This window comes from Solanum pennellii, chromosome 6 (genome assembly GCF_001406875.1).
Source record: "Solanum pennellii chromosome 6, SPENNV200".
Taxonomy (NCBI): domain Eukaryota; kingdom Viridiplantae; phylum Streptophyta; class Magnoliopsida; order Solanales; family Solanaceae; genus Solanum; species Solanum pennellii.
The window spans coordinates 48,956,432-48,980,695 of record NC_028642.1 but is presented as its reverse complement, the minus strand read 5'-3'; the positions used below and the strand labels follow the sequence as shown (position 1 = coordinate 48,980,695).

At 29.6% G+C, this 24,264-nt stretch overlaps 2 protein-coding genes across 3 annotated transcripts; one reads left to right on the top strand and one right to left on the bottom strand.

The window, feature by feature from the left end:
• Positions 1-1,762: 1,762 nt before the first annotated feature.
• On the top strand, positions 1,763-7,760 carry LOC107021855 (ribose-phosphate pyrophosphokinase 1-like). The gene is made up of 8 exons (XM_015222574.2): positions 1,763-1,980; positions 2,994-3,170; positions 4,602-4,850; positions 5,428-5,571; positions 5,655-5,819; positions 6,508-6,577; positions 6,863-6,944; positions 7,369-7,760. Exons 1-8 carry the CDS (start codon positions 1,837-1,839, stop codon positions 7,547-7,549), a joined length of 1,212 nt encoding a protein of 403 aa, XP_015078060.1. The 5' UTR covers positions 1,763-1,836; the 3' UTR covers positions 7,550-7,760.
• Positions 7,761-10,687: 2,927 nt separating this feature from the next.
• Positions 10,688-15,674, bottom strand: LOC107023580 (two-component response regulator-like APRR2). 2 transcript variants are annotated; one of them, XM_015224313.2, is made up of 12 exons: positions 15,528-15,674; positions 14,930-15,125; positions 14,318-14,397; positions 14,056-14,122; positions 13,757-13,803; positions 13,600-13,677; positions 12,955-13,500; positions 12,527-12,667; positions 11,919-12,191; positions 11,724-11,792; positions 11,510-11,587; positions 10,688-11,125 (listed from the first exon to the last, which is right to left on the bottom strand). In XM_015224313.2, exons 2-12 carry the CDS (start codon positions 15,057-15,059, stop codon positions 10,958-10,960), a joined length of 1,677 nt encoding a protein of 558 aa, XP_015079799.1. In that variant the 5' UTR covers positions 15,060-15,125; positions 15,528-15,674; the 3' UTR covers positions 10,688-10,957. The 2 variants fall into 2 exon arrangements, with proteins under 2 accessions (XP_015079799.1, XP_015079800.1); XM_015224314.2 differs by lacking the exon at positions 15,528-15,674 and adding an exon at positions 15,406-15,480 and having other exon boundaries at positions 10,958-11,125.
• Positions 15,675-24,264: the final 8,590 nt, after the last annotated feature.

Sequence of the window (24,264 nt, the reverse complement as noted above, 5' to 3'; positions counted from 1 at the left end):
ACAATTATTCTTCTCACAAATTGTAAGACGTCGTCTTGGAACATTTGAAAATTGGGCCCGCCAAAGTATACTGATTATTCCACAAAAGTGGAATTTGGGGAAAGAGATGACTCCACAACCACATAGTTACAAATTTATTTTCTCCGTTCATTTTTATTTATCCGTAAATTTTTTCACATCTCCTGAAAAATAATACTAATAACTAGGAATATGTAATTATAATACTTATATGAAATTAATATACTATAAGTTAAAGTGAAAACGTTTTTAGTACAAAACAAGTAAAAATGACGCAAGAGAGTGTTATGATGTTCTCTCAGCAACATGTAATATTTCAAAAAAATTAATAATAATAATAACACGCCATCTTGGTGGGAAGGGGCAAAATCACGTGACAATTCTTTGTTTATACTTAATAGTATATTTTTTTGTTGTTGCTTGATTATTAGAAAATTATGACTTTGATTTTACTGATTTACATAAATAGATATAAATTTTAATTAATTGAAATATGTTTTTTAATTTTATTTTTGCTTTTTAATATTTATAAATTTATAATAATTATTAATTCAGTTATTTAATTTATGAAATGTTTTCAAATTTTGAACCGTCATTTATCATGAATATTAAACAAAACAATAAGAAATTCAAATTATAACCACGGATTTTGTTGAATTCTTGAGAGTTAAATGAATTGGTTTAACTTTTGAAGTAAGTTAGTTGTTAAAATTCAAGTATTTCTAGCTTGGTGAAATCACTTTACTATCATTGAACTCAAAATAATTTTTAAGTTTTGATATAATCAAATTATTTATGATTGAAACCAAATGAATCAATGAATAATTTTTTTTTTATCCACATAGAATTTTTATATTAAATCAATGCAAAATGCATTCATTTATTGAATTTAGTTACACACATATTTTGTCATAATCCATTAAAAGAAAAAACATCTTTTAACTTTGAAAATTAATGTTTAAGATCAATTGATGTCCAATACAAGGAAAAAATTAAATCATTTTCAATAAGTTACCGACATTTTAAATGCCTTTTCTCATAGTTATCAAATGTTAACCTACTTAAATACTCACACGTTACGAAAAAGTTGTACTCTGTTTTTAACAAAATAACTTGATTTGATTAGACACGAAGTAAGAAAATATAGAAGATTTTTCAATCTTGAATCATAAATAAAAATTGTCAAATGTATAAAATTGTACTTTAATCTTATGCTCTTAAACATGTCACGTGAAAAACTGAAATTAAATTATTATAAAAAATGTCATTTTTTAAAATAGACTAAAAAGAAAAAAGTTTATTCTTTTTAAAACTGACTAAAAACTAATAAGGAAAAAAATTATTTTTTTGAAACAAACTAAAAAGGAAAAAAATTTATTCTTTTTTAAACAAATTAAAAAAAAAATCATTCTTTTAAAAACATATTAGAAAGGAAAAAAGTTTATTCTTTTTCATACAAATTTAAAAGATTTTTTTTAAATAGATAGAGTATTATTGATTTATTACGTCGAAATAATTCCAAACTAGAACAGAAAACATCTCAATTAATTAACAAACATTTCAAATTCACAATTAACGAAAAATTAAATATTCTAAAAAAAATTAAATTTAGTCAAAATCTCTTTAAGACTAAATTTATTGTTTTTTTCCCTTAAAAAGATTCAAACACGTAAAATGACCCTGCTTTGACACCTGCGTGTTTGTCATTGTGTGACCTAGCAAACAAAATCCTCCCTGACACTAAACCGAAAAGCCCCACATATAAATACGGGAAGAGGAAACTCGGGCGGGTCACTCTGCTCTTCTTCTGATTTTGTGATGGCTTCATTCACTCTGCTCTCCTCTTTCTCTTCTACTAAAAAAAACACTCGCATCTCTTCCTTCTCTTCTTCTTCTACTGCCTCTTCTCTCTATCGCACAAGCTTTGCTCCCAAACGAACCCGGCCTCTCAACTCCGTCATTGTAAGTAGTTTTTCATTTATATAGATTTTAAAATTTGGCTGATGAATCCTTGGCCCTACCGGGCTTTGTTGTGGTGAAGATGTGGACGATCAGTTTGTGAATTTTTATATATGTACTTCTTTTTTTCATTGCCATGAAAAAAAGCAGAAGTTTAAGAATGAGTTTCAGTTGAATTGATTTAGATGGAGGAGATGTAATGAAATCAAGTAACTCCATGTTTTTGCCCCTTTTTTTGACTGAAGTTTTTTTTTTCTTGTTTATGACGAATGAGTTAGATTGCATAGCATGTTATTTTCACCAACTTTTATTTTTGTAAAATGTTTCAGTTTTCTGCTTTACTCATTCTTTTCGAAAAGAATTGTACCGTCGGTCATCTTTTTTTTGTTTTTTTACATATCGGAAGGATTAATAGTGTTCTCGCTTGTACTATCGGTTGATGGATGGTGGAGGTGCTGAGCAAGTCTCAATTGTGTACTATCAGTCTCAGTACTGAAGGTTTTTTTTTTTTTTTTGAAGTATAGAAACACATCTACCTAAAAAAATTATGATTTTATTGTTTCTTCCATGAATTTTTTATAGAAAATTATGATGTACTAAAGTAATAATTAGATTTGTATGATTTTGTATCTGAATGTTGCCATTGTTGGAGTAACAGCTTTTTTACTGAAATGTTTAGAGTTATTACCTGTTTTGGATTAAGAGACAAGAGATAAATGTATATCTCTTTTTGTTCAGGTCATTTCTGTACAGGTTATGTTCTTTTAGGAAGCAGTAACAGTCTATGTTTTTCTATATAGGTTATGTTCTTCCAGGAAAAATGGATTCTTTATCCCAATTCTGCATAATTTTTTCATATCTGGAAATTAGATTTGCTATATATCTTCATTTACTTTTGGAGCCAGTTTCATGAATTTTAGCTCTATGAGAGATCCTACTTGGTTGGTTCAACGTCTTTTGAGCTTTTGCAAAGTTGTTTATTTAATTAATGCTTGTCTATCTTTTTTTTGTCTTAGAATTGTGGAATCAATGAACCAGCGAATGAGAAGCCTAATGTGCCAATCATTAATGATGTGATACTTCCAACGTTCTTGCAAGCCAAATGCTCAGAGAATGCAGTCACCAGAGATAACACCAAGCTGAATCCAAAACTGAAGTTATTTTCTGGAACTGCGAATCCTTCACTTTCTGAGGTAAAATACTTCTGTATATGAGGACTTGGGGATGCCTAGTTATAAATACTTCAATATACTAATTTGTCTTGAATGCCTCTGAGGTTTTCCTGCTATTTTTTGTGACCGTGAGTTTTGCTTTTGTACCATTATCCCTTTTCTCTTGAATGACTGTTGGATCCTCTTATGTTCTCTGCAAATTTCGAATGATGAAAGGTTAGACATTTACATTCTAGGATTCTAACCTGATATGTTAGTGTCTTTAACAGTTTAGTATAAGTACTCCAATCTCTTCCATGCCCAAAGAATTTCATATATCATGTTTAACAATGCATGTAATTTCACTTAAAATATATTACTAATGATTTTTGGGACTCCGTGAGTACCCACATAATGTTAATAGTCAAATAATGGGAATAAAATAGAGAAATAAGTACACCGAGTATTTTTACGTGGAAATGTCTTTGTTTGTGGTATCTTCCAACTGAGGAAAAGCTGTCCTGTTTATATAGTGTTAGAACACGTACGGATATCATCAGTGACATAAGTAAAAGATAGAAATTTCCAAGATTACCATATGAAAGAGATCTATGGACTGGATCACACAATGATGAAGAATGATTAAAGTAGTGTCTGAAAAGAAAGGAAACCTTACAACAAAATTGAAGTGCGAATAGTATATTGAATTTAATTTCTTAAGTACAGAAATAGAATGGCGAATAGTATAATGAATTTAATTCCTCATGTATAGCAAACCTGCTAGTTGATATAGTTTCTTATTATAATTTATAGCAAATGGTGTATGGTTTATGTTTTAGTGTGGACATTTTGGCTTTACTTTCTCTTCTCATGACATAGTCTTTTAAAGATTGTAATGGAAATGAAGTATACTACCTAAATAGGAAAGAAAAGAGAAAGAAAAAAGCAGCCATGCAATGGGTAGATGGAATACTGTAAAAAGACTCAATAGAGGATCAATTGCAAATAAAAAGGATTTAGATGATCTCATATACGTTTGGTGCACCTTTATCTGATAACGGGTGCCCACTTATTGTATATAAAATATTTCTAGCATGTATCTACATAATAATCCACAGGTAGAGCTAAACTTATGGGTTCTCGTGCACCCCTTCATTATAGTGTAAGTCCGCCTCTGCCTCCAGCACGCCCTTCTTTTTGATCCTAATTTCCTGGACTCCTATATATCAAGGTGATAGAATTACAAAAATTAAACAGGAAAAAGTCAAGGTTGCTTAGGCTGGTTGGAGGTAGCAGGTGCCTGATGAAATAGTTTAGGTTGCGTGTAAGCTGGCCTGGACACTACTATCATCATAAAAAAATAATCAGTTGCTACATGAATTGTCATTCAAGCTGTGAAATCCATTGAATTTCTGTCATAATTTAAGTTATGCTTCTTTTCTTGACATGTAGTTCTTTTTCTTTATTCCTTAGGAAATTGCTTGGAACATGGGGCATGAACTGGGGAAGATCACCATCAAGCGCTTTGCTGATGGTGAAATTTATGTCCAGTTGCAAGAAAGTGTTCGAGGATGTGATGTTTTCTTGATTCAGCCCACTTGCCCTCCAGCCAATGAAAACCTTATGGAGCTTTTGGTGATGATAGATGCATGCCGAAGGGCTTCAGCCAAAAATATCACTGCTGTGATTCCATATTTTGGATATGCCAGAGCTGATAGGAAGGCAAGTTTATCTGCTGTCCAAATTTCGTGTTTTTAGTTTACATATTTTTTGATTATTTACAAGTTGACTGCACAAGTCAATGAAAATGATAAAAGGAGACTAGATAAATTTATGCTGGTTGAGACTTGTATATCCATGTACAAGAATAAATATGAGAGTTAAAGAATGTCCAGTTGTTTTTTTATAATGCTCCAAATTCATCTTAAAAAGTAAATGATTTGGAGTTGGAATGGGATGTATCTAAATAAAGCGTAATGGGTACAAAGGATTTATCTGACTTATCCCATCTAATTTGCGTTTGAAGCATAGTTGATCAGTATATTATGCTCTTTGCTCTTGACTTCTTGGGAGGTGCTGCACTTAATTATGTTCAGCCTGGATTCTTCTGTCCTATTTATGCTTTTTTCGTCTTCACTTTTCTTGTCAGTCAAGATTTCTCTGGTTAGTTCCTAGGAGTTATTAATTGATGAGAATATTTACCAAAAGAATGCGAAAGACGATATTTTTAAAGAAACAAGTAATAATATAAGGACATTCTTAAATACATGTCTATTTATCATATTTTATATCTTTTCAGACACAAAATCGTCAATCCATTGCTGCCAAATTGGTTGGGAACGTTATAACAGAAGCAGGTGCAGATCGTGTTCTAGCTTGTGATCTTCACTCTGGGCAATCCATGGGTTATTTTGACATTCCAGTGGACCATGTACACTGTCAGGTACTCTATTAAATGCGTCAGAAACATTAAGAACTGCAAATTCACTTAGCTGATTGGCAGTTTGTGTTCTTTGTACATGCTAGCCTGTTATCACGGATTACCTTGCTAGCAAGAAGATTAGTTCCAATGATATGGTGGTGGTCTCTCCTGATGTCGGGGGAGTTGCTAGAGCACGTGCTTTTGCAAAAAAGTTGGATGCACCTTTAGCCATTGTCGACAAAAGATTCCAGGAGCACAATCATGCTGAGGTAGTTGCAGAGATAATGTTTTTGATTTCACACTTTACTGTTTTATCTCCTGTTGGCTTTTACTTATAAAGACAAGTAGATGAAGTGATTCTTTTCAATTCATTGAGAGAATTTTTCTATTGGGCTCTATTATTTCCTCATTATATTGACAGAGTCATCTCATGCATGCAAAGAAACTTAAATTAAATCTTGAGAGAATAAATTATGGAGATAATTATAAATGAGAGTTGCATCATCCTCTTTGGCCATGTAACGGCTGCTGCTTCATAGATCTCTGGCAGGCAGATGACTTGATCTAGGCCAAATGCTTAGTGAGATCATGACAGCAAATAATAATGGTACAGTGGTGTTTTTGTTTTGTGTGCATGTCTACAATTTTCGAATAGACTCCCTCTCTATATTGGTCTATCTTTTCAGATATGGTTTGCTCATGTGGTGAATCATCTCCCAACTTATTATTTGTATTTTATCACTGTCACCTTCATGAATAAATCTTCTACTTAAAAAGAGGCAGAAAACCAGACATGCTCATAATCCATGAATACAAAAGAACAGTACCAAGAGTTTTTATAGTATTTCGCAAAGCAATAAGTTCTAGGTTCTAGGTTCAGTTCCATTTTTTTATTTTTGGGTTGCGTTTCACACCATCTTATTTTTCATTGATTCCATCTTTTGTTGTTGCCCGCAGGTTATGAACCTGATTGGTGATGTTAAAGGAAAAGTTGCTGTCATGGTTGATGACATGATTGACACAGCAGGTGAGTTTGATTACATATATCAGATACTCATGGCAAGCCATAAACTGGATATTTCAGTTTTTTTTCTCTCCCTTTCACAGGGCTGTGAGCATCCAGCTTTATTTGTTACACGTAAATCTGTCTTAGATAATGAAGTGTCTCAATAAGAACTTCTATTCCCAGTTTTTATTAAATTTCCTTGTGTTTCTGTAGTCCTTGGTCAGCTCCCTTTTTTTCCTTCCTTCTGAGGAGATCAGTTTTGAATATCATCAGTTAACAGCTTGACATCTTTCTTATGGATTGTAGGGACTATTTGCAAAGGTGCAGAACTTTTGCACGAAGAGGGAGCACGGGAAATCTATGCATGCTGCACACATGGTGTTTTTAGGTAACATTTCTGTGCATCATACAAACATGGAAAAATATTTATATATTTTGGAATAAGCTTTCAGTTACACTGCGTCTTGGTATGGATTCTTTTCTGCAAACTTGATTTTTTGTTTTTCTTTAACGTGCAATTGGATTCTTCCTGCATGCAAATTGTTCAATTCTTTAGTAGTTCATGAACCAGGGTTAATTGGACTGGGAGCATAGTTGGTCCCTGTGCAAATATGGACTATTCATACTTACTATAAGCTAATTTAGCTTCCATCAATTTTGTTGTAGAGTTTGAACAACATTTTAGTTGAATACAAATGCTATTACTCTTCTTTCTTTTTTTTCATTAGGCACCTTATCGCGCAATTCAGTCATTATGCATATTTATTTGCTGTTGGCTATACTAACAAAGTGCTGATATTTTGTGATGACAGCCCCCCTGCAATTGGAATGTTGTCAAGTGGCTTATTTGAAGAGGTTATCACCACAAACACAATTCCTGTGATGGACAGACACTACTTCCCCCAGCTGACTGTTCTCTCAGTTGCAAACCTTCTTGGTGAAACAATTTGGCGTGTCCATGGTGATCGTTCCGTGAGCAGCATTTATCAGTAGGCAACAATACAAGTTATATAGTTTTTCCAGCGTTGTTTTCCTATATACGTAGCCAAAATAGAAACTAGGGAAGGGTTAAAGGGTAGACCTGCAAAAGAAACTTCATCAAATAGGATCAGATAGGCAAATGCTGGAAGAATGAATGATGTTAATAGGATCGTCCAACTCATCATAATTTAAAAAAATTTAAAATCTTCTTCTTACTCCACTATATCATTTCCTCTTCACCGTACACCCTTCCCCCTCAAATAATAATGGAAAAAGGATCAAAAATACTTTTTAATTTTGATTTATTGTTTAAATTTACTCTCGCGTGAAAATGAAGTTAATTTTATCTCTCGCCGTTAAAATAAAGTTAATTTTATCCCTTCTGTTACTAGTTTCACCAAATTTATCCCTCATTAGACGGATTGATCCAAATTAACTCGAATTTACCTCTTTGATATATTTAATGGAGATTTGGGAGAATGGGTAAATGGGTATAGGAGATCTGGAGAATGGGGTCGGGTTAATGAGTTAAAATAAGGAATAGAGTTTTATTTTTAAAATTCGGGTCAATTTGGGTCAATCCGTCTAATGAGGGGTAAATTAGCTGAAATTAGTAACAAGAGGGGTAAAATTAACTTTATTTAACGGCGAGGGGTAAAATTAATTTTATTTTAACGGCAAGGGTAAATTTAAACAATAAATCAAAATTGGAGGATATTTTTGACCCGTTTCCCAATAATAATTGGTAGTATACTATATTTCTTTTTTTAAAGAATTCTACCCCACTTCGTCCGTCCCTCATTTTCAATTTGTTTTTCTCATTTTGTGTTATGTATATACAAACCTATTTATGTAGTATTTTTTATTTTGCTGCTAGATTAGCTTTAAAATAAATTTATTTATTTATATTATATTCGATACACAAATAGAATATATTTAGTGTAGTTATTATAATGCATGAATTAATTATATGCATTATAATTTATTGTGTGGTGCATTTTTTCGTGAGGAATGTATTACCAATACCATTGATTTCTAGGTATTAGTAATGCAAATAATTTAATACATGCATTAATATGATTAAAGGCCCCATTACTCCCTCAAAAGTACGTTGACATCTTTTTTAGCATAATTGTGAAGGATATTTTTCTAAATAAATATTTTTATATAATGCGTACGATTTTTAAGGCCAAATTCATCGATGACCCCTTAAAATTGGTACTAAATTTTACTTAGACACCTTAACTAGTGCTATGTTTATTTTAGACATCTCATGTAGGATCCCGTTGTGTCATTTAGACACTTTTTGTTGACATGTCAAAGTGAGTTTGATACAATCAATAGTAGTGCGTGAAAGATTTAATTTAGCTAATTCTTTATTTTATTTTCTCTTCTTCTTCTCCAATTTTTAAGTCACCACCTTCCACCATTTTTTCAAGCTTAAACTCCTTCAATGGAGGTCAATTTTTTTATTCAAATCTATTTTTAAGTCATTTTTTTCTTCTTCATTGTATTACTTTTCTAAATTTACCATCACCTTCCTCTACTTTTTTTGCCGGATCGATGGATACCAACACCATATTTCATATTTGATCTCTCCTCCTCTTCCCACAAAACAACACTAAAAAAAAAAATAGTAAAAGAAAAGAAAAAGCACAAAAGAAATATAGAGTGTATGAAAAAAGACATTTCTGATTCCACTTTTTTCATCGAAAAAAATAGATATGAACACTCATATTTTATAATTTTATTTCTTCCTCTCCTTGTTTCCCTCCTCCCTTCTCTCTTTTCAGAAAGAAAAATGGAATTTAAAACAATTTTAAAGAGCAAATTAAAAAAATTATTGAGTATAGTAGAGAAGACAAAAATTTAACCTATTTTTAATACATCAAACTAAACAATACATAAAAAATAATCTATACATAAGTAATACATACATTATTAATATTAACATTATTAATACACTTAATTGAATACTATTCGTATACACTCAATCAAACTAGTTCTTCGTAAGATTTTGAAACTGGAGACGCGTTAAAATGTTGAATTATTCCAACCACAGAGTGACAAATCCTTGTCACCGTGGGCCCAATTTTTCTTATTTATAATAATAATTATCAACATATCCTGTTACAGTGGACCGATTTGATTTGTTACACTTTTCTTCAACAAAGTGGCTGGCTCATCAGTCACAAGCAAATTATTTATGCTACAGAAAAGAGCAAAGAAAAGGACTTTTCCTTTCGTGAACAGTGTTTGGATAATCAAACTTGTCATGTTTCTAACTTTCTATAGTTTTCTTCAATTAGAATCCTGAGCTATCACCTACAAACAAATCGACAATTTATTGATTCACTTAAAATTTACATAATTCGAAATAAGATAAATAAAATATTATTTTTATTAAAAAGTATAATTAAATTTTTTTTTTATTAGCACTAGATCATTAACTAAGATTGAAAGAAAGCTAAAAAGAAAAATGTGTGTTTTTTAAAAGAACTTGGTTATAAAAAAACATTACTTAATTTGAGTTGTATTATAAATGTCTAATGTCATATTTAGGTATTTCTCTGTTTTACTATAAATATCTAATTATTTTGAATATCTACACATATCTTAGATACTATACTAAGCTATTCTAAAAGCTTATTAGATAAATCTATGTTATTTCAAAAAATTATTTCTTTTGACACATGACAAATAAATTTGAAGTAAGAATGCATATATTAAGTTATTTAACTATGCATGAATTAAGTTATTTGAAAACGTAATATCCATTTAAAGTAAATAATTCTCGTTATCACAATTTTCTCATTATTTTCACCCACCCGCCCACTCAACATCCCTTTTCTAGCACTCAATAATAGAATTTACTTTTTTGTGATGGATAAAATATTGTTCATATTCGTATTTAATGGTTTTTTCTTTTCTTTTTTTTTTTCAAATTATTGCAATCCCCGAATATAGCCCCACAACACCACTTCCCATAAATTACCCAACCCATTTTTCTGAAATCAAAAAGGCAATCAATAATGTTACAAGTCGAGCCAGAGAGGAGAACCTATTTTTCAATACGCATCGCTATTCTAGATTTAAATTATTTATCGTAATTTGAATAAAATAAATATTAATGTAAATAAATCATATTTATAATTTTAAAAAGTTTTAAAAAAATACTATAGATAATTTTAGATAAATTGAGTATATTAAAAAAACGAAACATTTTCGATTAATCTAAGCCAAACACGTGGCTGATTCTGTGCCACACAGCAAGGAGGGACAGCACACGGGCAAGACCTTTATCGGATCAGTTAAAGGATCTACTTTTTCTTTCGTGTCGGGTGAAGTCATCGCCACGCGCTTGAGTGGAGCGTTCAAACACGCCTCCGTATACGGGACTCCCTGTAAGCAATTGGCATGTCAGTGGGGGCGATGAGAGCGGTGGTTGCGTGGAGGGACGGCGGAGATGCCTTGTTTAGAAAGCGCGTCGAGAACACTCTCCGTTGAAGGAGGTTTTAGGCCCAAGGGTAGAGGCAACCATGGCTTGTTTATTGCCTCCTTCACCACTTTATCTATCACCTCCTCTGCCTACAAAACCACACATTCACATTTTAGAGAAATTCTTTAAAAATAAAAAATAATTTGATTCAGGATTTAAAGTTTATGATTTAAAAAATGACCCTTCACGATCAAATATTTTAATGGCAAAAGCTTAATTCCCATGAACCCGGACTACATCTGCCCTTGTCTCCATTACAATTTTTTTGAATATATTTGACTAAATTAAAAAAATAAAAAATGAGAACTTTTATTAGATGTGTGAAAATATTCAGCACTACTATGTCAAAAGTCTAATTTGCAGTGTATTTCGAAGAATCAGCGGAAAGTAACATTTGCATTCGATGTTTACGTCAAATTATATCATGTTATCATGGTTAAGTGATTTAACAAAGTGAAATTAAACATACTTACCGGGTGAAGATCGACTGATTTCTGTATTATGCTATATCCATTCTGCATTCCCTCAGCCCTGTGAAATCCAGATGCATTCTGCATTATACAACAAATGTACAGTTATGATTTATGAACATGGTCCAATTGTGCATTCACATAAAACAGCTAGCTAATATATGTTGTTGAATTGAATGTGAACGTTCAAAATAGATCGTAACACCAACGAATTTACCTGAGGGTATGGTGTACGTGATCCTAAAGATGGAGGCGTAACGGGGCAACCCCATACATCAGCGTACAGCTGCAAGTAATCAAAAAACAGATTTTTACAAGTCCTTGAGTTCAGAATTTATCGAAACACTTAAAATGTATGTACTTTCAGCTAAAAAATGAAATAGTTCATTAGTTTTAAGGGCATTAGTATTACCCCTGGTTGAGGATTCCAGTGCCATGTCTCAGGCGGTTGCCATCCATGATAATAAGGCGAATTCCACATATGTGCACCATTCGGGTAACCTCCTGGTGGTATCCAGGCAGGATAGAATTGACCAGCTGTGGTTGCATGGTTAGAATGATGGGTTGGGAAGGCCATGACAGGTTTATGTGGATAGGTCCTCTGTACTGGATCTCTAGGTTGAGGACAAGGCCACCTTCTTTCGTCTTCCTTTGGCAAGATTTGCTTCCGCTGCATCCTGAATTTCTGCGTGAAGAAAGGGATGATGTTCTTAAACTGAGTAATATAATAGTCTGTTCGTGTTTGCACAACTTGCTTAACAATGTCACCCTACTCACTAACTAGGCTTTATTTAAGCTAAGGGTCTATCGGAAACAACCTCTCTGTCTCTATGAGGTATGGTAAGGTTTGTTGTCCTTATTAAATCTACTGTATTATGAGGTTAGATATCATGCTCCCTTCTATCTAGCAGGCAGGATTTTTTATTTCTTTTTGCATTCATCTTCACGTATCGTAATAACTTCAATTGAGAGACTAGAGTACTAGTGAATTATGAAAGAGCAGAACAAAACTCAACAAACCTGGAGATGGCTAGCTATATTATGTCTCGTCAGGCCTTCTACTTTCATCAGCTCTAGTATTCGAGAAGGAATGGCTTGATCAATACCAATTTTTTCTACTGCTTTAACAAATTTCTTGTGTAGTTCAGGTGTCCAGTCTACCTGGATTCAATGAGAGACAAAAGCTTACTCCCACAAGCATGTGATTCGAAAAATTCATGAATTCTTTAATCTATGCTGAGTTAACTACATATAATGCTAAAAAGCACAAGGCAACTGTGCTTAAAGTCTATTCTGATTGCCAAATATCAAATTCTACTTATTGTTTAAGACATCAAAATCTCATCTAACATTTGCAAGTTAAGATCAAGAAAATCCAAAGGAAACGCTTAATTTCATCTCAATGCCAAAGTTGAATTATCAACTAGTCAGCAGTTGTTCGATCTTACCTTCATTTTCTTCTTATTAGCTTTTGTCCCACTTGAACTATGGAGACCAGAAGCTTTATTTGGGTCAGCAGAACAAGTACTGCCATTGTCATTACTTCGTGAACAAGTAGCAATAGGATCCTCCATATTTTGATCAGCAGCAGAATAGTGTTCCTCCTTTGTGATAGCCTCTCCTAGACGCTCGAAAGAATCTGCCAAGACAGTAGTCTCAGCAACAGAATCGCAAGAAGTAGTTTCGACAGATTTTGTGTCCCCTTCATGCATCCCACTATCTTGTTCATTTGACAAGATAGTATGATCTTGGTAATCAACATCATCCACTGACCTCACTCCTTGTTTCTGTTGTGGGGTTGAAGGAGCTGGATATTTATCGCAGCAGGATGATGATGCTTTTTGGTTTTCCACCACTGAGGTCAAGGGTTCTGCTTCATTAGTATTCTCATTATCTGCTTCGTGTTTTACTGGTTGGAGCTCTAGCATGGACAAAAGAGATTCTCTAACCGGCTTTAGTGACTCAGAGACACTCTTTCCTCCAGAATGAAATGCCTGTTTCGAGTAAGAAAAAAAAGTCAGGTTTCCTCTACATATAATAAGCTGAACAATCTAAAAGAACATATTTAACCCAGTGTAGTTTCGGTAAAAGACCTTGTGAACTACATGCTGCCATATATTTCTCAGTTTATCATCTGATAATGGTTTCTGAAGGAACTCAACTGCACCAAGCTGCAAGAAAATAGTACATACGAATTGGTATAATTGATAAAGAATCATTTCAAATGAAAATTGATCCACAAGATCTTACCGCTATACACTTCATCGTGATGTTAATAGAGTGAATATCTGAAACCACTGGAAAAAAGAAAGGATAACGAAGTTGTATCAGAAATATTTCACTTAACAAGCAAGATTACCAAGTTCTAGTGTTTCAATGATGTTTCTTAGCAGAGTGATAGGTTCGTGCTTTTCACAATACCGTTTTATGAATCTATATAAAGGAATGAAGTTAACACTAGATCTAACTTAGTTAAGCAAGTATCAATTCCAAGAAAACAAGATTAGAACCACCGAGTATGCGCCTAATTACAATACAGAAGCACTTACTTATAGTTGGTAGATCTTTAGCACTTTCGAGAAATTTGAATCCTCCATCGCTGTTGCCAGCACTTATCTATCGACAATAAACAGACACAAATCATAAAGGGTAAACAGAACATTAGGCTTGTTCAACTTTCTGGTAATAAATCACTACAAAGCGAAGAGTTGATAATGAAATAGCTTAATTTCCGTCATGACACAAAGGTACTATCACAACCCAAGAAAACAAATATAAAATTTATGTTAAAAAAAAGAGAAGAAGATATACCTCTACAATGGCAACATGGAACACTTCCGACTTGCTTGAGATTGCAGACAGAGCCTCATTCTCATTGCAGAATGTGTAAACTGCAAGGACACGAATTACTTCGTCACATGTATGAAATTGAACTTTTAGGAAGATCAACTTAAGCCCCTATGATCGACTCGAGACATACTTTTACAAGCTCAGTCTTTGCCTCTAAAACATTGTTGGGGATAAATTAGATGAGTCCTCTAGGAATTGGTACAAGTTAAATCAATCATACTGATAACTCCAAGGTGATCTATAGCTTCAACACTTAATTTTGTATTGTATAGTTGCTAAGCTAGTACTGTACTATAAGAGGTAGTTCTATTAATTACCATCTCTTTTAGTAGTTAAAGAACTAGATGGAAAATTTGAAACAAAAAAGATAATTTCTGGCTTTAATTTCCATCAAAAGATAGGCAGAGTAACAAATTACAAAGCCCCTTAACGCTCTTATTCACAAAAATAGAAAGATGGATAGTTACAGATCACTGTATTTTACCCTCCTTTGGTAATAATTGCAAAAACAATTGGATGTGAAACCTATAAAGCTTGAAGTAGAGATCAAAACTAAAAATAAAAAATACTTACCTATATAGTCCATTTGTTGAAGCCTTGATCTCATTTGTGAGGCAAAATTGGAGTCTTTATCAAGAAGAAGAACTCTAAGTCCTTTTGGGAAATCTTTCCACTCCAATAATTCATTCTCAGTGCAAACCATTTCTGAATTGGCATCCTTTTCAGGCACCCAAACAAGCCACTAATTATGATGCTCACTTTTCAGCATCTGCACACATGAACAAATTTATTAATCACCAAAGTCTGTACACTTTTTAGTTAGTCACAAGAAATTTTTTCAAAGAAAAATAGAGGACATGCTGCAGCATATAAAAACAAAAAACACAAAACCCCATGTAAGAATTGAGATAGATCTTCAGTATATATAAACAGATAAAAGACAATAGAGAAAGACCATGTGAATACACAAATGTCACAATCTCAAGACAAATTACTTGATATCAAGAAAAGAGGAAAATTCAAAGAAAAAGTTTTTTTTTTCTTCATACCCTCTGATGCATGGTAAATATGTATGAGAAAATGCATATAACAAAAAAGAAAAGAAAACAGAATTCACAAGTACTACTAGTTATTAGTATATATATATCTATATATAAAAAAATTTCAGTACCTCAGAGAAGTGGAAACTGAAAAGGAAAGTTTTTAGTAATGTAACTTTTTTGGTTGATTTGTATATATGTTATTATTGATTGTAGATATTATTACAAATAGTAGAGAGTATGTAGCTGGAAATTAAAGAGAGAGAAAGAGTAAGCCTGAAAAATAGTGTTATGAAGAAGAGAGAAGAGAAATTTAAGTAGAGATGCCTGACTTGTCTGCATCGTTGTTTTCTGCTACTGCGGACCACACTAAAACACAAATGGCTACTTCACCATTCGTCAATAACTTTATAACTACCCCACCATTCTCTTTGACTTAACATATGGCCCAATCTTGCTAACTAGCTCAATTGGTCTCTCATCTTAATTCATGGAGTTATTAGTTATAAATAAATATTATATGAACTTGTTAGTTTAAAAGTATAATAGAGAGACTTCAAATTCTGAATTCATCTCTAAATCAGATGTTTCGTATTTGTAATGGACAATCCAATAAATATTTAACAAAAATGATTTGGGAATATACTACAACTTTTCTGGATTTTGTCAAATATTGATAAATTCGAAAATGACTTACCGGATCATTAAATTATTGTTGTGATTTTTAAAATTATTATATTATGTATTGTATTGTACTGTTATCTTGTGTTTAGATTATTGTGCTATGCATTGTATTTTTAGATTTAAATTTTCATTTTATTATTTAAATTTTGTGCATTCTTTATAGTGAAAATTATTAAAATATCAAACAGTATTCACTTTAAGTAATGATTTTTTTTTGAAAAAATTGAAATATTATTAATTCGGATGAAAATAATATATGTTAAAGAATATATTTATAAAAATATTATATTATATTTAAAAAGAATTATGAATATTAGAGATTTAGTTAATATACTTATATGAAAAATAATATGTTAATTATAAAATAATAGTATAATATTCAAAAATGAGATAATAAAGCATATATATATTAGTTTTACAAATTTGAAGAATTGTTATTCAACTTTTTATATTTGAAGAGTAGAGATTAAAATAGAAAATGACTGGAGAGGACATTCTCTATTTTACTATTCAAATACGGAGAATGGAAAATAAAATAGATAATCACAGATAGTATTACTATCAGCCTTTCTCTCATAACTTTTTAAAAGGTTGCACTTCACTTTTGGGGTGTTAAGTGAATAATAATACCATTATTATTGCCTCCAAAATCTCATAAAAGGCACACCCTTTAACTCAATATATAATGCAACACTTTAATAAACTTCCCAGTTTTGATCATATCAAGCTTTTTCAATCATTAATTTCTCATTGTTTATATAACTCATTAACAATACTGTGCTCATAATTAACTTTTAAGGAGGACAAACAGTTGGTGTTACTTATTATATAAGCATGGTTCAAAAGCTACAAAACTTTTTATATGATTATAATATTGTACCTTTTTATTTTTAACTTAATTTTTTAATGAAGTCAGATTAAATATTCTGACTGATCCAACTTATCTTTTTTAATTTTCTGCTTAATAAAATCTAGTGACCTTTGTTGCTTTTCTTTTTTTAAAACGCAGATATTAGTTAATGATTAAAGAAAGTAGGTATATATAAATAAACTCGTCTTAATACGAATATTGTTCAATAAGCTTAAAAACTAAAAAAAGATCTTGTAGTATAAGCCTACTTAAGAAAGAATTAGGTATTTTCTTCTACTTAAATTTTTGATATATTTGAATTTTCTATCTATACTCAAATTTTCGAGCAAAAAGTATCTCATCATTCTTTTTTTAAGATATGGATTTCAAATAGAACTTACCAAAAATGGGAAGAAAATTATTATTATTGTCAGAGCAGTTTTACTCTGATTGTGATTAGTTACCAAAGATTTCATAATGAAACTAATTGAGGTCAGTAGAATCATTATAGTACATTGGGAAAAAATAATCAAAAATCATAACATGATAATTGATATAATGTGCTTCATGGCCTTGCTAATTCCGCCTTTTAATAAACTATATACTATATATAAAAGTACATTTTACTAATTTATCCTTAATTGTTTCCCAGGTAAGCAATATTATTTACTTTCAAAAAACTAATTAATTTTAAGGATAACATAAAAAAAAACTAATTTATTTTTTTAATATAATATTACAAAATGTTTTGAGACGAATAAATTGCTCTTTTTAATAATTTTGAAAACTAACATGGGAAGAAGTAATTAGCCAAACTTTTGACCGAAAGACTTTTATGAGTTTTCTTTGTCGTAATTAAAAGTGGATGCAAATAAATAGTGGACCACTCACCAACTAGGGAATGAATTTTTTATCACAAAAAAATATACTCTCTATCCCTATTTAGTTATCCACCTTATAAATAACACACATATTAAGGCATCAATAATTATAATAGATTAGTTACAATTTTATTTTTAACTTAAAAAGATTATGCAACTCTCCAAGTATAATAAATATATTTTCTGGTTCCAAAAAGCACACATAACAACTTATTAGTACTATAAATTTTTTAGAATTAAATAAGCGCATATTTAAAAAAATTATTGTACTTTCTTGATTTGTTAAAATGGACAGATATAAAAGAAAATATTGACAAGAAAATAGGGATAGAGGGAATATTATTGGAAGTACTATAAAAAAAAAAGAATTATGTGCGTCCATTACTTATTTAGTAGATGAGTTTTATAGATGAAATTATTTAGTTTATAAGTGAAAGATAAAAATTATTAGTCCTTATAGGTTAGTAGAGGAGTTTTATATATGAAGTTATTTAGTTAATAAGTGAAAGATTAAAATTATTAGTCCATATAAGTTATAGATTAAATGTTCACAATCAAAAATAAAGTTGGATAAATATCTTGATGATTGTAGCACAAATTAAATATAATTCAATCTTAATTGTGGGAATGGTGAAATTCCAACTTCTTACACTAGTATATTCCATGTGTATTAAACGTACCAATTAGAGATGTTCGTTATGTTTTGAATATTTGTAAACAACTTCTCTAGTCCATTACATTTACTTATGCTTTTAATCTTGATATAATTATTATGATTTATGTAATTTGATTTATTATTTTGATCTATTAAAAGGTGATTCTATTACGAGTCAATATATTCCTAATAGAATGGATATGACAAATCACATTAGTGAAATAATAATTAATTGATAGAACCATGTCTCCGAATTGAGATAGAAGACACCCTTTATAGATACTTATAAGTTTTCATGTGAAAAATCTATGGGTGAATTTTATATCCGTCATGTGAAATAAGTAAGTATAATAATAAAAAATAAATTAATTAAATTATTTTGAAAATTTAATTTAATTTATTAGTGTCAGTAATTCTATCATGAGAAGTTAAATAAGATTTAATGATAGATTTCAACATTAAATCAAAAATTGCAATTACAGATTTTTAATAGAATTATTTGTAATTTATTACAATATGATTAAGAGCCTGTTTGGCTCAGCTTAAAAGCTGGTCAAACTGACTTAAAAGCTGATTTTTGACTTATTTAGCTGTTTGGCAATACTCAAAATAACTTATTTTAAGTTAAAAAAACTTATTTTAAGCCAAAAGTTAAAAGGTGGGGTAGGGGTGTTTTTTTTTTTTTTAGCTTATAAGCTGTTTTAAATTGACCACATTTTTATCTTTTTGCCCTTAATATTTTTATACAATCTCCAAATTACCCACATAACCCTAACATCTCTTTCTTCAATTTTTTCCTTTTCACGTTTGGCATAGCAATTTCAGCACTTTTATCCAAACACATAACTGCTTATTTTAAAAATAAGTTTCAGCATTTTCAAAAGTACTTTTTTAAAGCTGCTTTTATTAAGCCCATCCCAAACGGACCCTAAGTCATTCTTTTGAGAAATAATAATGTAATTAAAAGCCTCAGATAACTATGCACGACTAATTAACCAGTTATAAAAAAAGGAAAATAGCGATGTAGCGCTTTAATAATACCTTTACTTCTGATTTGCCTCGTGTAGGGATTGGGAAGAGTTTAAATATTGATTAAAAGTATATAAATCATTCCAATAAAATGAAATCTCTTGTTTTTTATTATTTGAATATAAGAAAACACTTTTTTTTAATTTTTTTTACATATAAAAATAAAAATCTTTATTTAAAAAGATAATTAAAATTTAAAAATATGTAAAAAGTTAGAAAATCATTCTCCCTTAAGATGATGATAATATAATTTATTTATTTTTGTACATTATTGGTATAGTACGTATTATGTGTTATTTGTTATATTTACCCTATCAATGAAGCTACTCTGTATTATTTTTTAAGGAAATAATTTACTACACACTCTGGTGTCACTGAAATAATTAAAGAAGAGTAAATGCAAGTACTACATCCAATCTACTTCTCACATTTTTCCGCACGTACCTAACAAAAAATGTTAACTAAAAGAGTAACTTAATTAAATTAGTTGTATTTATTTTTTAATCTCAATCTAGATCTTCTTTTCATCAAATTAATCTCTTTTCATATTTATTAAGTATAAAAGTAGAGATAAAAAAACTAATTATAATTTTTTTTAAAATAACAATTATTTTAAACAAATTATTTTTATTAAGCATGAAAGCTGTAATAGATCGAAAGAAATATTAAACTGATATACATAATGAAGGGTCATATCCAGAAGTGGTAGATAAGTGTAATAACTGACTGATGAGTGATGAGTCCATTTTATATATATATATATATATATATATATATATATATATATATAAGTTGAATAATATTTTCCTCAATACTGAAAAGACACTAAGCGTTGCATAAATTGGACTTTTTTTTTTTCAAATGAAGTGATTCAGTTGATTTATGGATGATGATGACTTTGATGTCCTCCCGTAAATATTTAATTTAATTAAATTTAAAAATTAATTCATGAAGTAACTACCATATAAATAAACCAATAATTTTTCCTCAACACAAATGGCTTACATGCATGTTATTGTGACTTGTGAGGAAGTACGTACTCAATTTTGTAACAATAAGGAACGATATGACAAAATATTCCTTAAAGATAATATCGTTAACATTGAAATTCCAAAAAAAGTAATTGCATATTAATAAGTTTGGAGCAAAAGGTTCACTTTAAAGCTTAATATTAAAACGATATGAGTTTGTTAGTTCGAAAATTATATGATTTTGCGAAATTCGAACTCGATAAATTTTAGCCAATTTTATCTAGATGAACACAATTAAAGAGATTTACTATAGAAAAGTCGATCAAAATTAGTTAACGATGTTTCAAATGAATAAATTATGGGTGGTTCAATGATTCAATAGGAAAATCGCATAGTTAAGGTCAGAGGCGAAGCAAGGATTAGTAGGTTGGGATTTACTAAATTTTGTTAATAATCGTCAATCAACTTTGTTAGGAGTTCACAAATTAATATACATAAATACATAAACATACCCTAAACTTATTGGAATTTTCTTTTAGGTACCTCAACTATGCTATTTTTCTATTGAATCATTGAATCGCCCATTATTTGTTCCTTTTAAACAAAGTTGGTTGATGTGGAACCATATTTTGTGAGGGAGATTGATAGAGAATACATATATTGTTTCAAAACTCATTAGTTCAATTGAGAATAATTGTGTTTTACTTCAAGTCATTTGAACACATTAGAAAATAAATGAGACTAAATTTGTCTTCATTCTTTCAACAAAATCATTACAATATAAACACAATTGAAGACATTTACAATAGAAAAGTCGATCAAAATCAGTCAACGGTGTTTAAAAGAAACAAATTATGGATGATTCAATAGAAAAATCGCATAGTTAATATATCCGACGAGAAAAAACCAACAAATTTAGAAATCTATTTATGAATTCTGACCTAAAAATATTAATAAATGTCAAGTTTTGGAGGTTAAGAAAAATTAATTTAGGGACCAGAACAATTACACCATGATATAAAAGTATCTTACATACTCTATACATGTATTCCTCTCTCTTGTCTATCCTTTGTTTTGATACTTTTAACTGTTGCATCAAAATCTAACTTCTAGAACTTGTGTCGCTAAACTCTAAATAATTGCTTTTTTTATCTTTAATTATTTGTTATTTTTAAATTAAGATATATATTTAAAAAAAATAATTAATATAATAAATTTATTATTTTATTTTTATTAATTATGAAAATAATGAATTAAAAATTTAAGATTTTCAAGAAATTTACATTTTTAAATAAATTGAGAGTAAAATAGATTTTTTTGTCATTTTTTAATTTGTCGAAATGAATAAATAATTAAAAATAACTAAAAACAAAAAAATAGATAAATAATTAGAAACATGATGTATTCTCAAATAAAAGGGGAAGGAATAAGCAACCCAATTTAGTTAGAGATAAGTATAAAAAACACACCTAAACTATTTACTTTTTTTAGTTTCATATCTAAACTATTGAAAGTGTGAGTTTCATACCTAAACTGTCACTTTTTAGTTTGAGAAACACACCTCAGTGGTGTGTGTAGTACACTCTCTCTTTTATATGAAAAAACTTTGACATATGGCATTCCGCATAGACAAAATATTTTATCTAGATAAAAATTAAATAATAAAAAATTTAATATTAACTAAAATTAGAAATTACTATCCATATAAAACATTAAATTATTTTTCTTATCTCACTCCATCATCTCCTCCACTTATCCCCCTCCCCCGCGACATTCTTTTTTTTATAAAAAAAGAAATTATTTATAAAATATTTTTAAAAATTTCATATTTCATCCTCCCCCCTCCCACCCCCCACCCCCTCGATAGAAATTGATTTATTTAAAAAAATCTACCCCATCCTATTTAATTTTTCGCTCCTAATTTTTTTTTTACATTTTTCTTATTTTGTGTTAGATATGCACGTACATATATTTTTAGAAAAATAATTCTACTAGTGTACCGAATATAACAAAAACAACTAAAATGTATAAAAAATCTTGTGGCGTCAAATAAAAAATATTTTCGATATGTATATCTAAGCACTGGAAAAAAAATTAAAATGGAGGGTTAAGTGGGATGGGTAAAATTATATTTTTAAGAAAATAAAATAATATCTAAATTAGTATTCGATGAGGGGGAGGAGATGAAGTAAAAAATAAAATAAAAAGAAATTTAAACAAAATAAAAAACTTTACAAAAATAGTGTGGGGTAAGAAAAATATTTTACATTTTATTTTATAAAGAAAATATTATTTTTTCATAATAGTTTTTTAATTTTTAATTTTAACTAATACTAATAATTTATTTATTTATTATCATGGTTGAAAGAGAGATGTGTGTTTTTCAAACTAAAATGTGATAATTTAGGTATGAAACTCAAACTTTCAATAGTTTAGGTATGAAACTCAAAAAAAATGTATAGTTTAGGTGTGTTTTTGACACTTATCTCATTTAGTTACTTCTGTAAGAAAGAAAAGACTTCACCGGCTTCTTCTTTTTTTTTTTTTAATTTTATTTTGTCATTTTTGTCAAATCAAGAAAAGTAATAGTCTCTTCGTCCCATTTTAGATATTATATTTTTTACTTTGCACTTGCATTAAGAAATAATGTAATTTTGCTCTTCTACTCTTATTTAAATTTTTTTTGGAATTCAAGTTTTCAATCAAAGAATATGAATTAATTTATTTTGATTAATTAATTTAACTAATTAATATGAATCATTTACTTAACTTTTCTATGTTGGTCAAATATATATTTCAAGCAGATAATAACTCACAAGAGTAGAAAAAAGAACAATATGGGAATTTATGCATTGATTTCATTAAATGATAAGTTTTATGGATCAACTATTTAAAAAAACAAAATCACCTATAAAATGATTCGGAGGAAATAATACTTTTACTTATTATACCCTCAATTTTTTTAGAGAATTAATATTTTTTTAAAATGTAGAACATCTTTATTAAGTAAATTGATTTTAAAATTTAATTTATTAGTAAAAATAATACATTATACTCGGTATATTAAGTTAAAGTAAAACAAATAAATATGAACGCTTAAAGTAGTGAAGTTTTTCCTCAATTTTGTATCGACTGTACTTCGTCATATTTTTCTTACAAATATCAAGTCTTTCAATAATTTAATGCTAACTTTTGAGTTCGAAATCAGTTTTTGAATCTGGAAGTAGCAATATTTTATAAATAGATACATCTATCGTATCATATGAGTAATAAATCTATCGCTTCGAATATGGTGACAAGATTAGAGTTTTTAAGAACACACAATGAAAATTTTATCGCTGATATTTATTCTTTCTTTTCAATTTATTTTAATTTTTTTATTTCTCTTTGAATATCATCTAATTAAAAAATATTCCGTAAATTAAGATATATAAAATAACACAAAAATAACTATTTTTTTCCAACATCAGTGTGAAAACTGAGAGGGCAACAATTCTTTTTCCCCCAAACAAAAACTTTTCTAACGCCTTATGTTATATGTTATTGTTATCGTCATATAAAACGATAAAAACATTACTTGGTTAGAACATGCAATTATTCAAACAGGTATAATTTAGTAGTTAGACTTTTTTACAACATCCATCTCAATGTCACAAAATAACGTTGTTCCTAAAAGAATTAGAATTTTTATATTTTAATTTGTTTGTTTAATTTTGATTTGTCATGAAATTTATAATGTAAATTTTTTTTTTATGAATTTCATAATAATCTTAGCTAAAGACAATATGAAATATATCA

Excerpts from the sequence above, each read along its gene's own strand:
- LOC107021855 (XM_015222574.2), top strand. The coding sequence starts at position 1,837 with ATGGCTTCATTCACTCTGCTCTCCTCTTTCTCTTCTACTAAAAAAAAC. Across the intron at positions 1,981-2,993 it reads GGCCTCTCAACTCCGTCATT|AATTGTGGAATCAATGAACC; the intron begins GTAAGTAGTTTT and ends TTTTTGTCTTAG. Across the intron at positions 5,572-5,654 it reads TGGACCATGTACACTGTCAG|CCTGTTATCACGGATTACCT; the intron begins GTACTCTATTAA and ends TGTACATGCTAG.
- LOC107023580 (XM_015224313.2), bottom strand. The coding sequence starts at position 15,059 with ATGGTTTGCACTGAGAATGAATTATTGGAGTGGAAAGATTTCCCAAAA. Across the intron at positions 14,123-14,317 it reads TCCATGTTGCCATTGTAGAG|ATAAGTGCTGGCAACAGCGA; the intron begins GTATATCTTCTT and ends TATTGTCGATAG. Across the intron at positions 12,668-12,954 it reads CTAATAAGAAGAAAATGAAG|GTAGACTGGACACCTGAACT; the intron begins GTAAGATCGAAC and ends CATTGAATCCAG.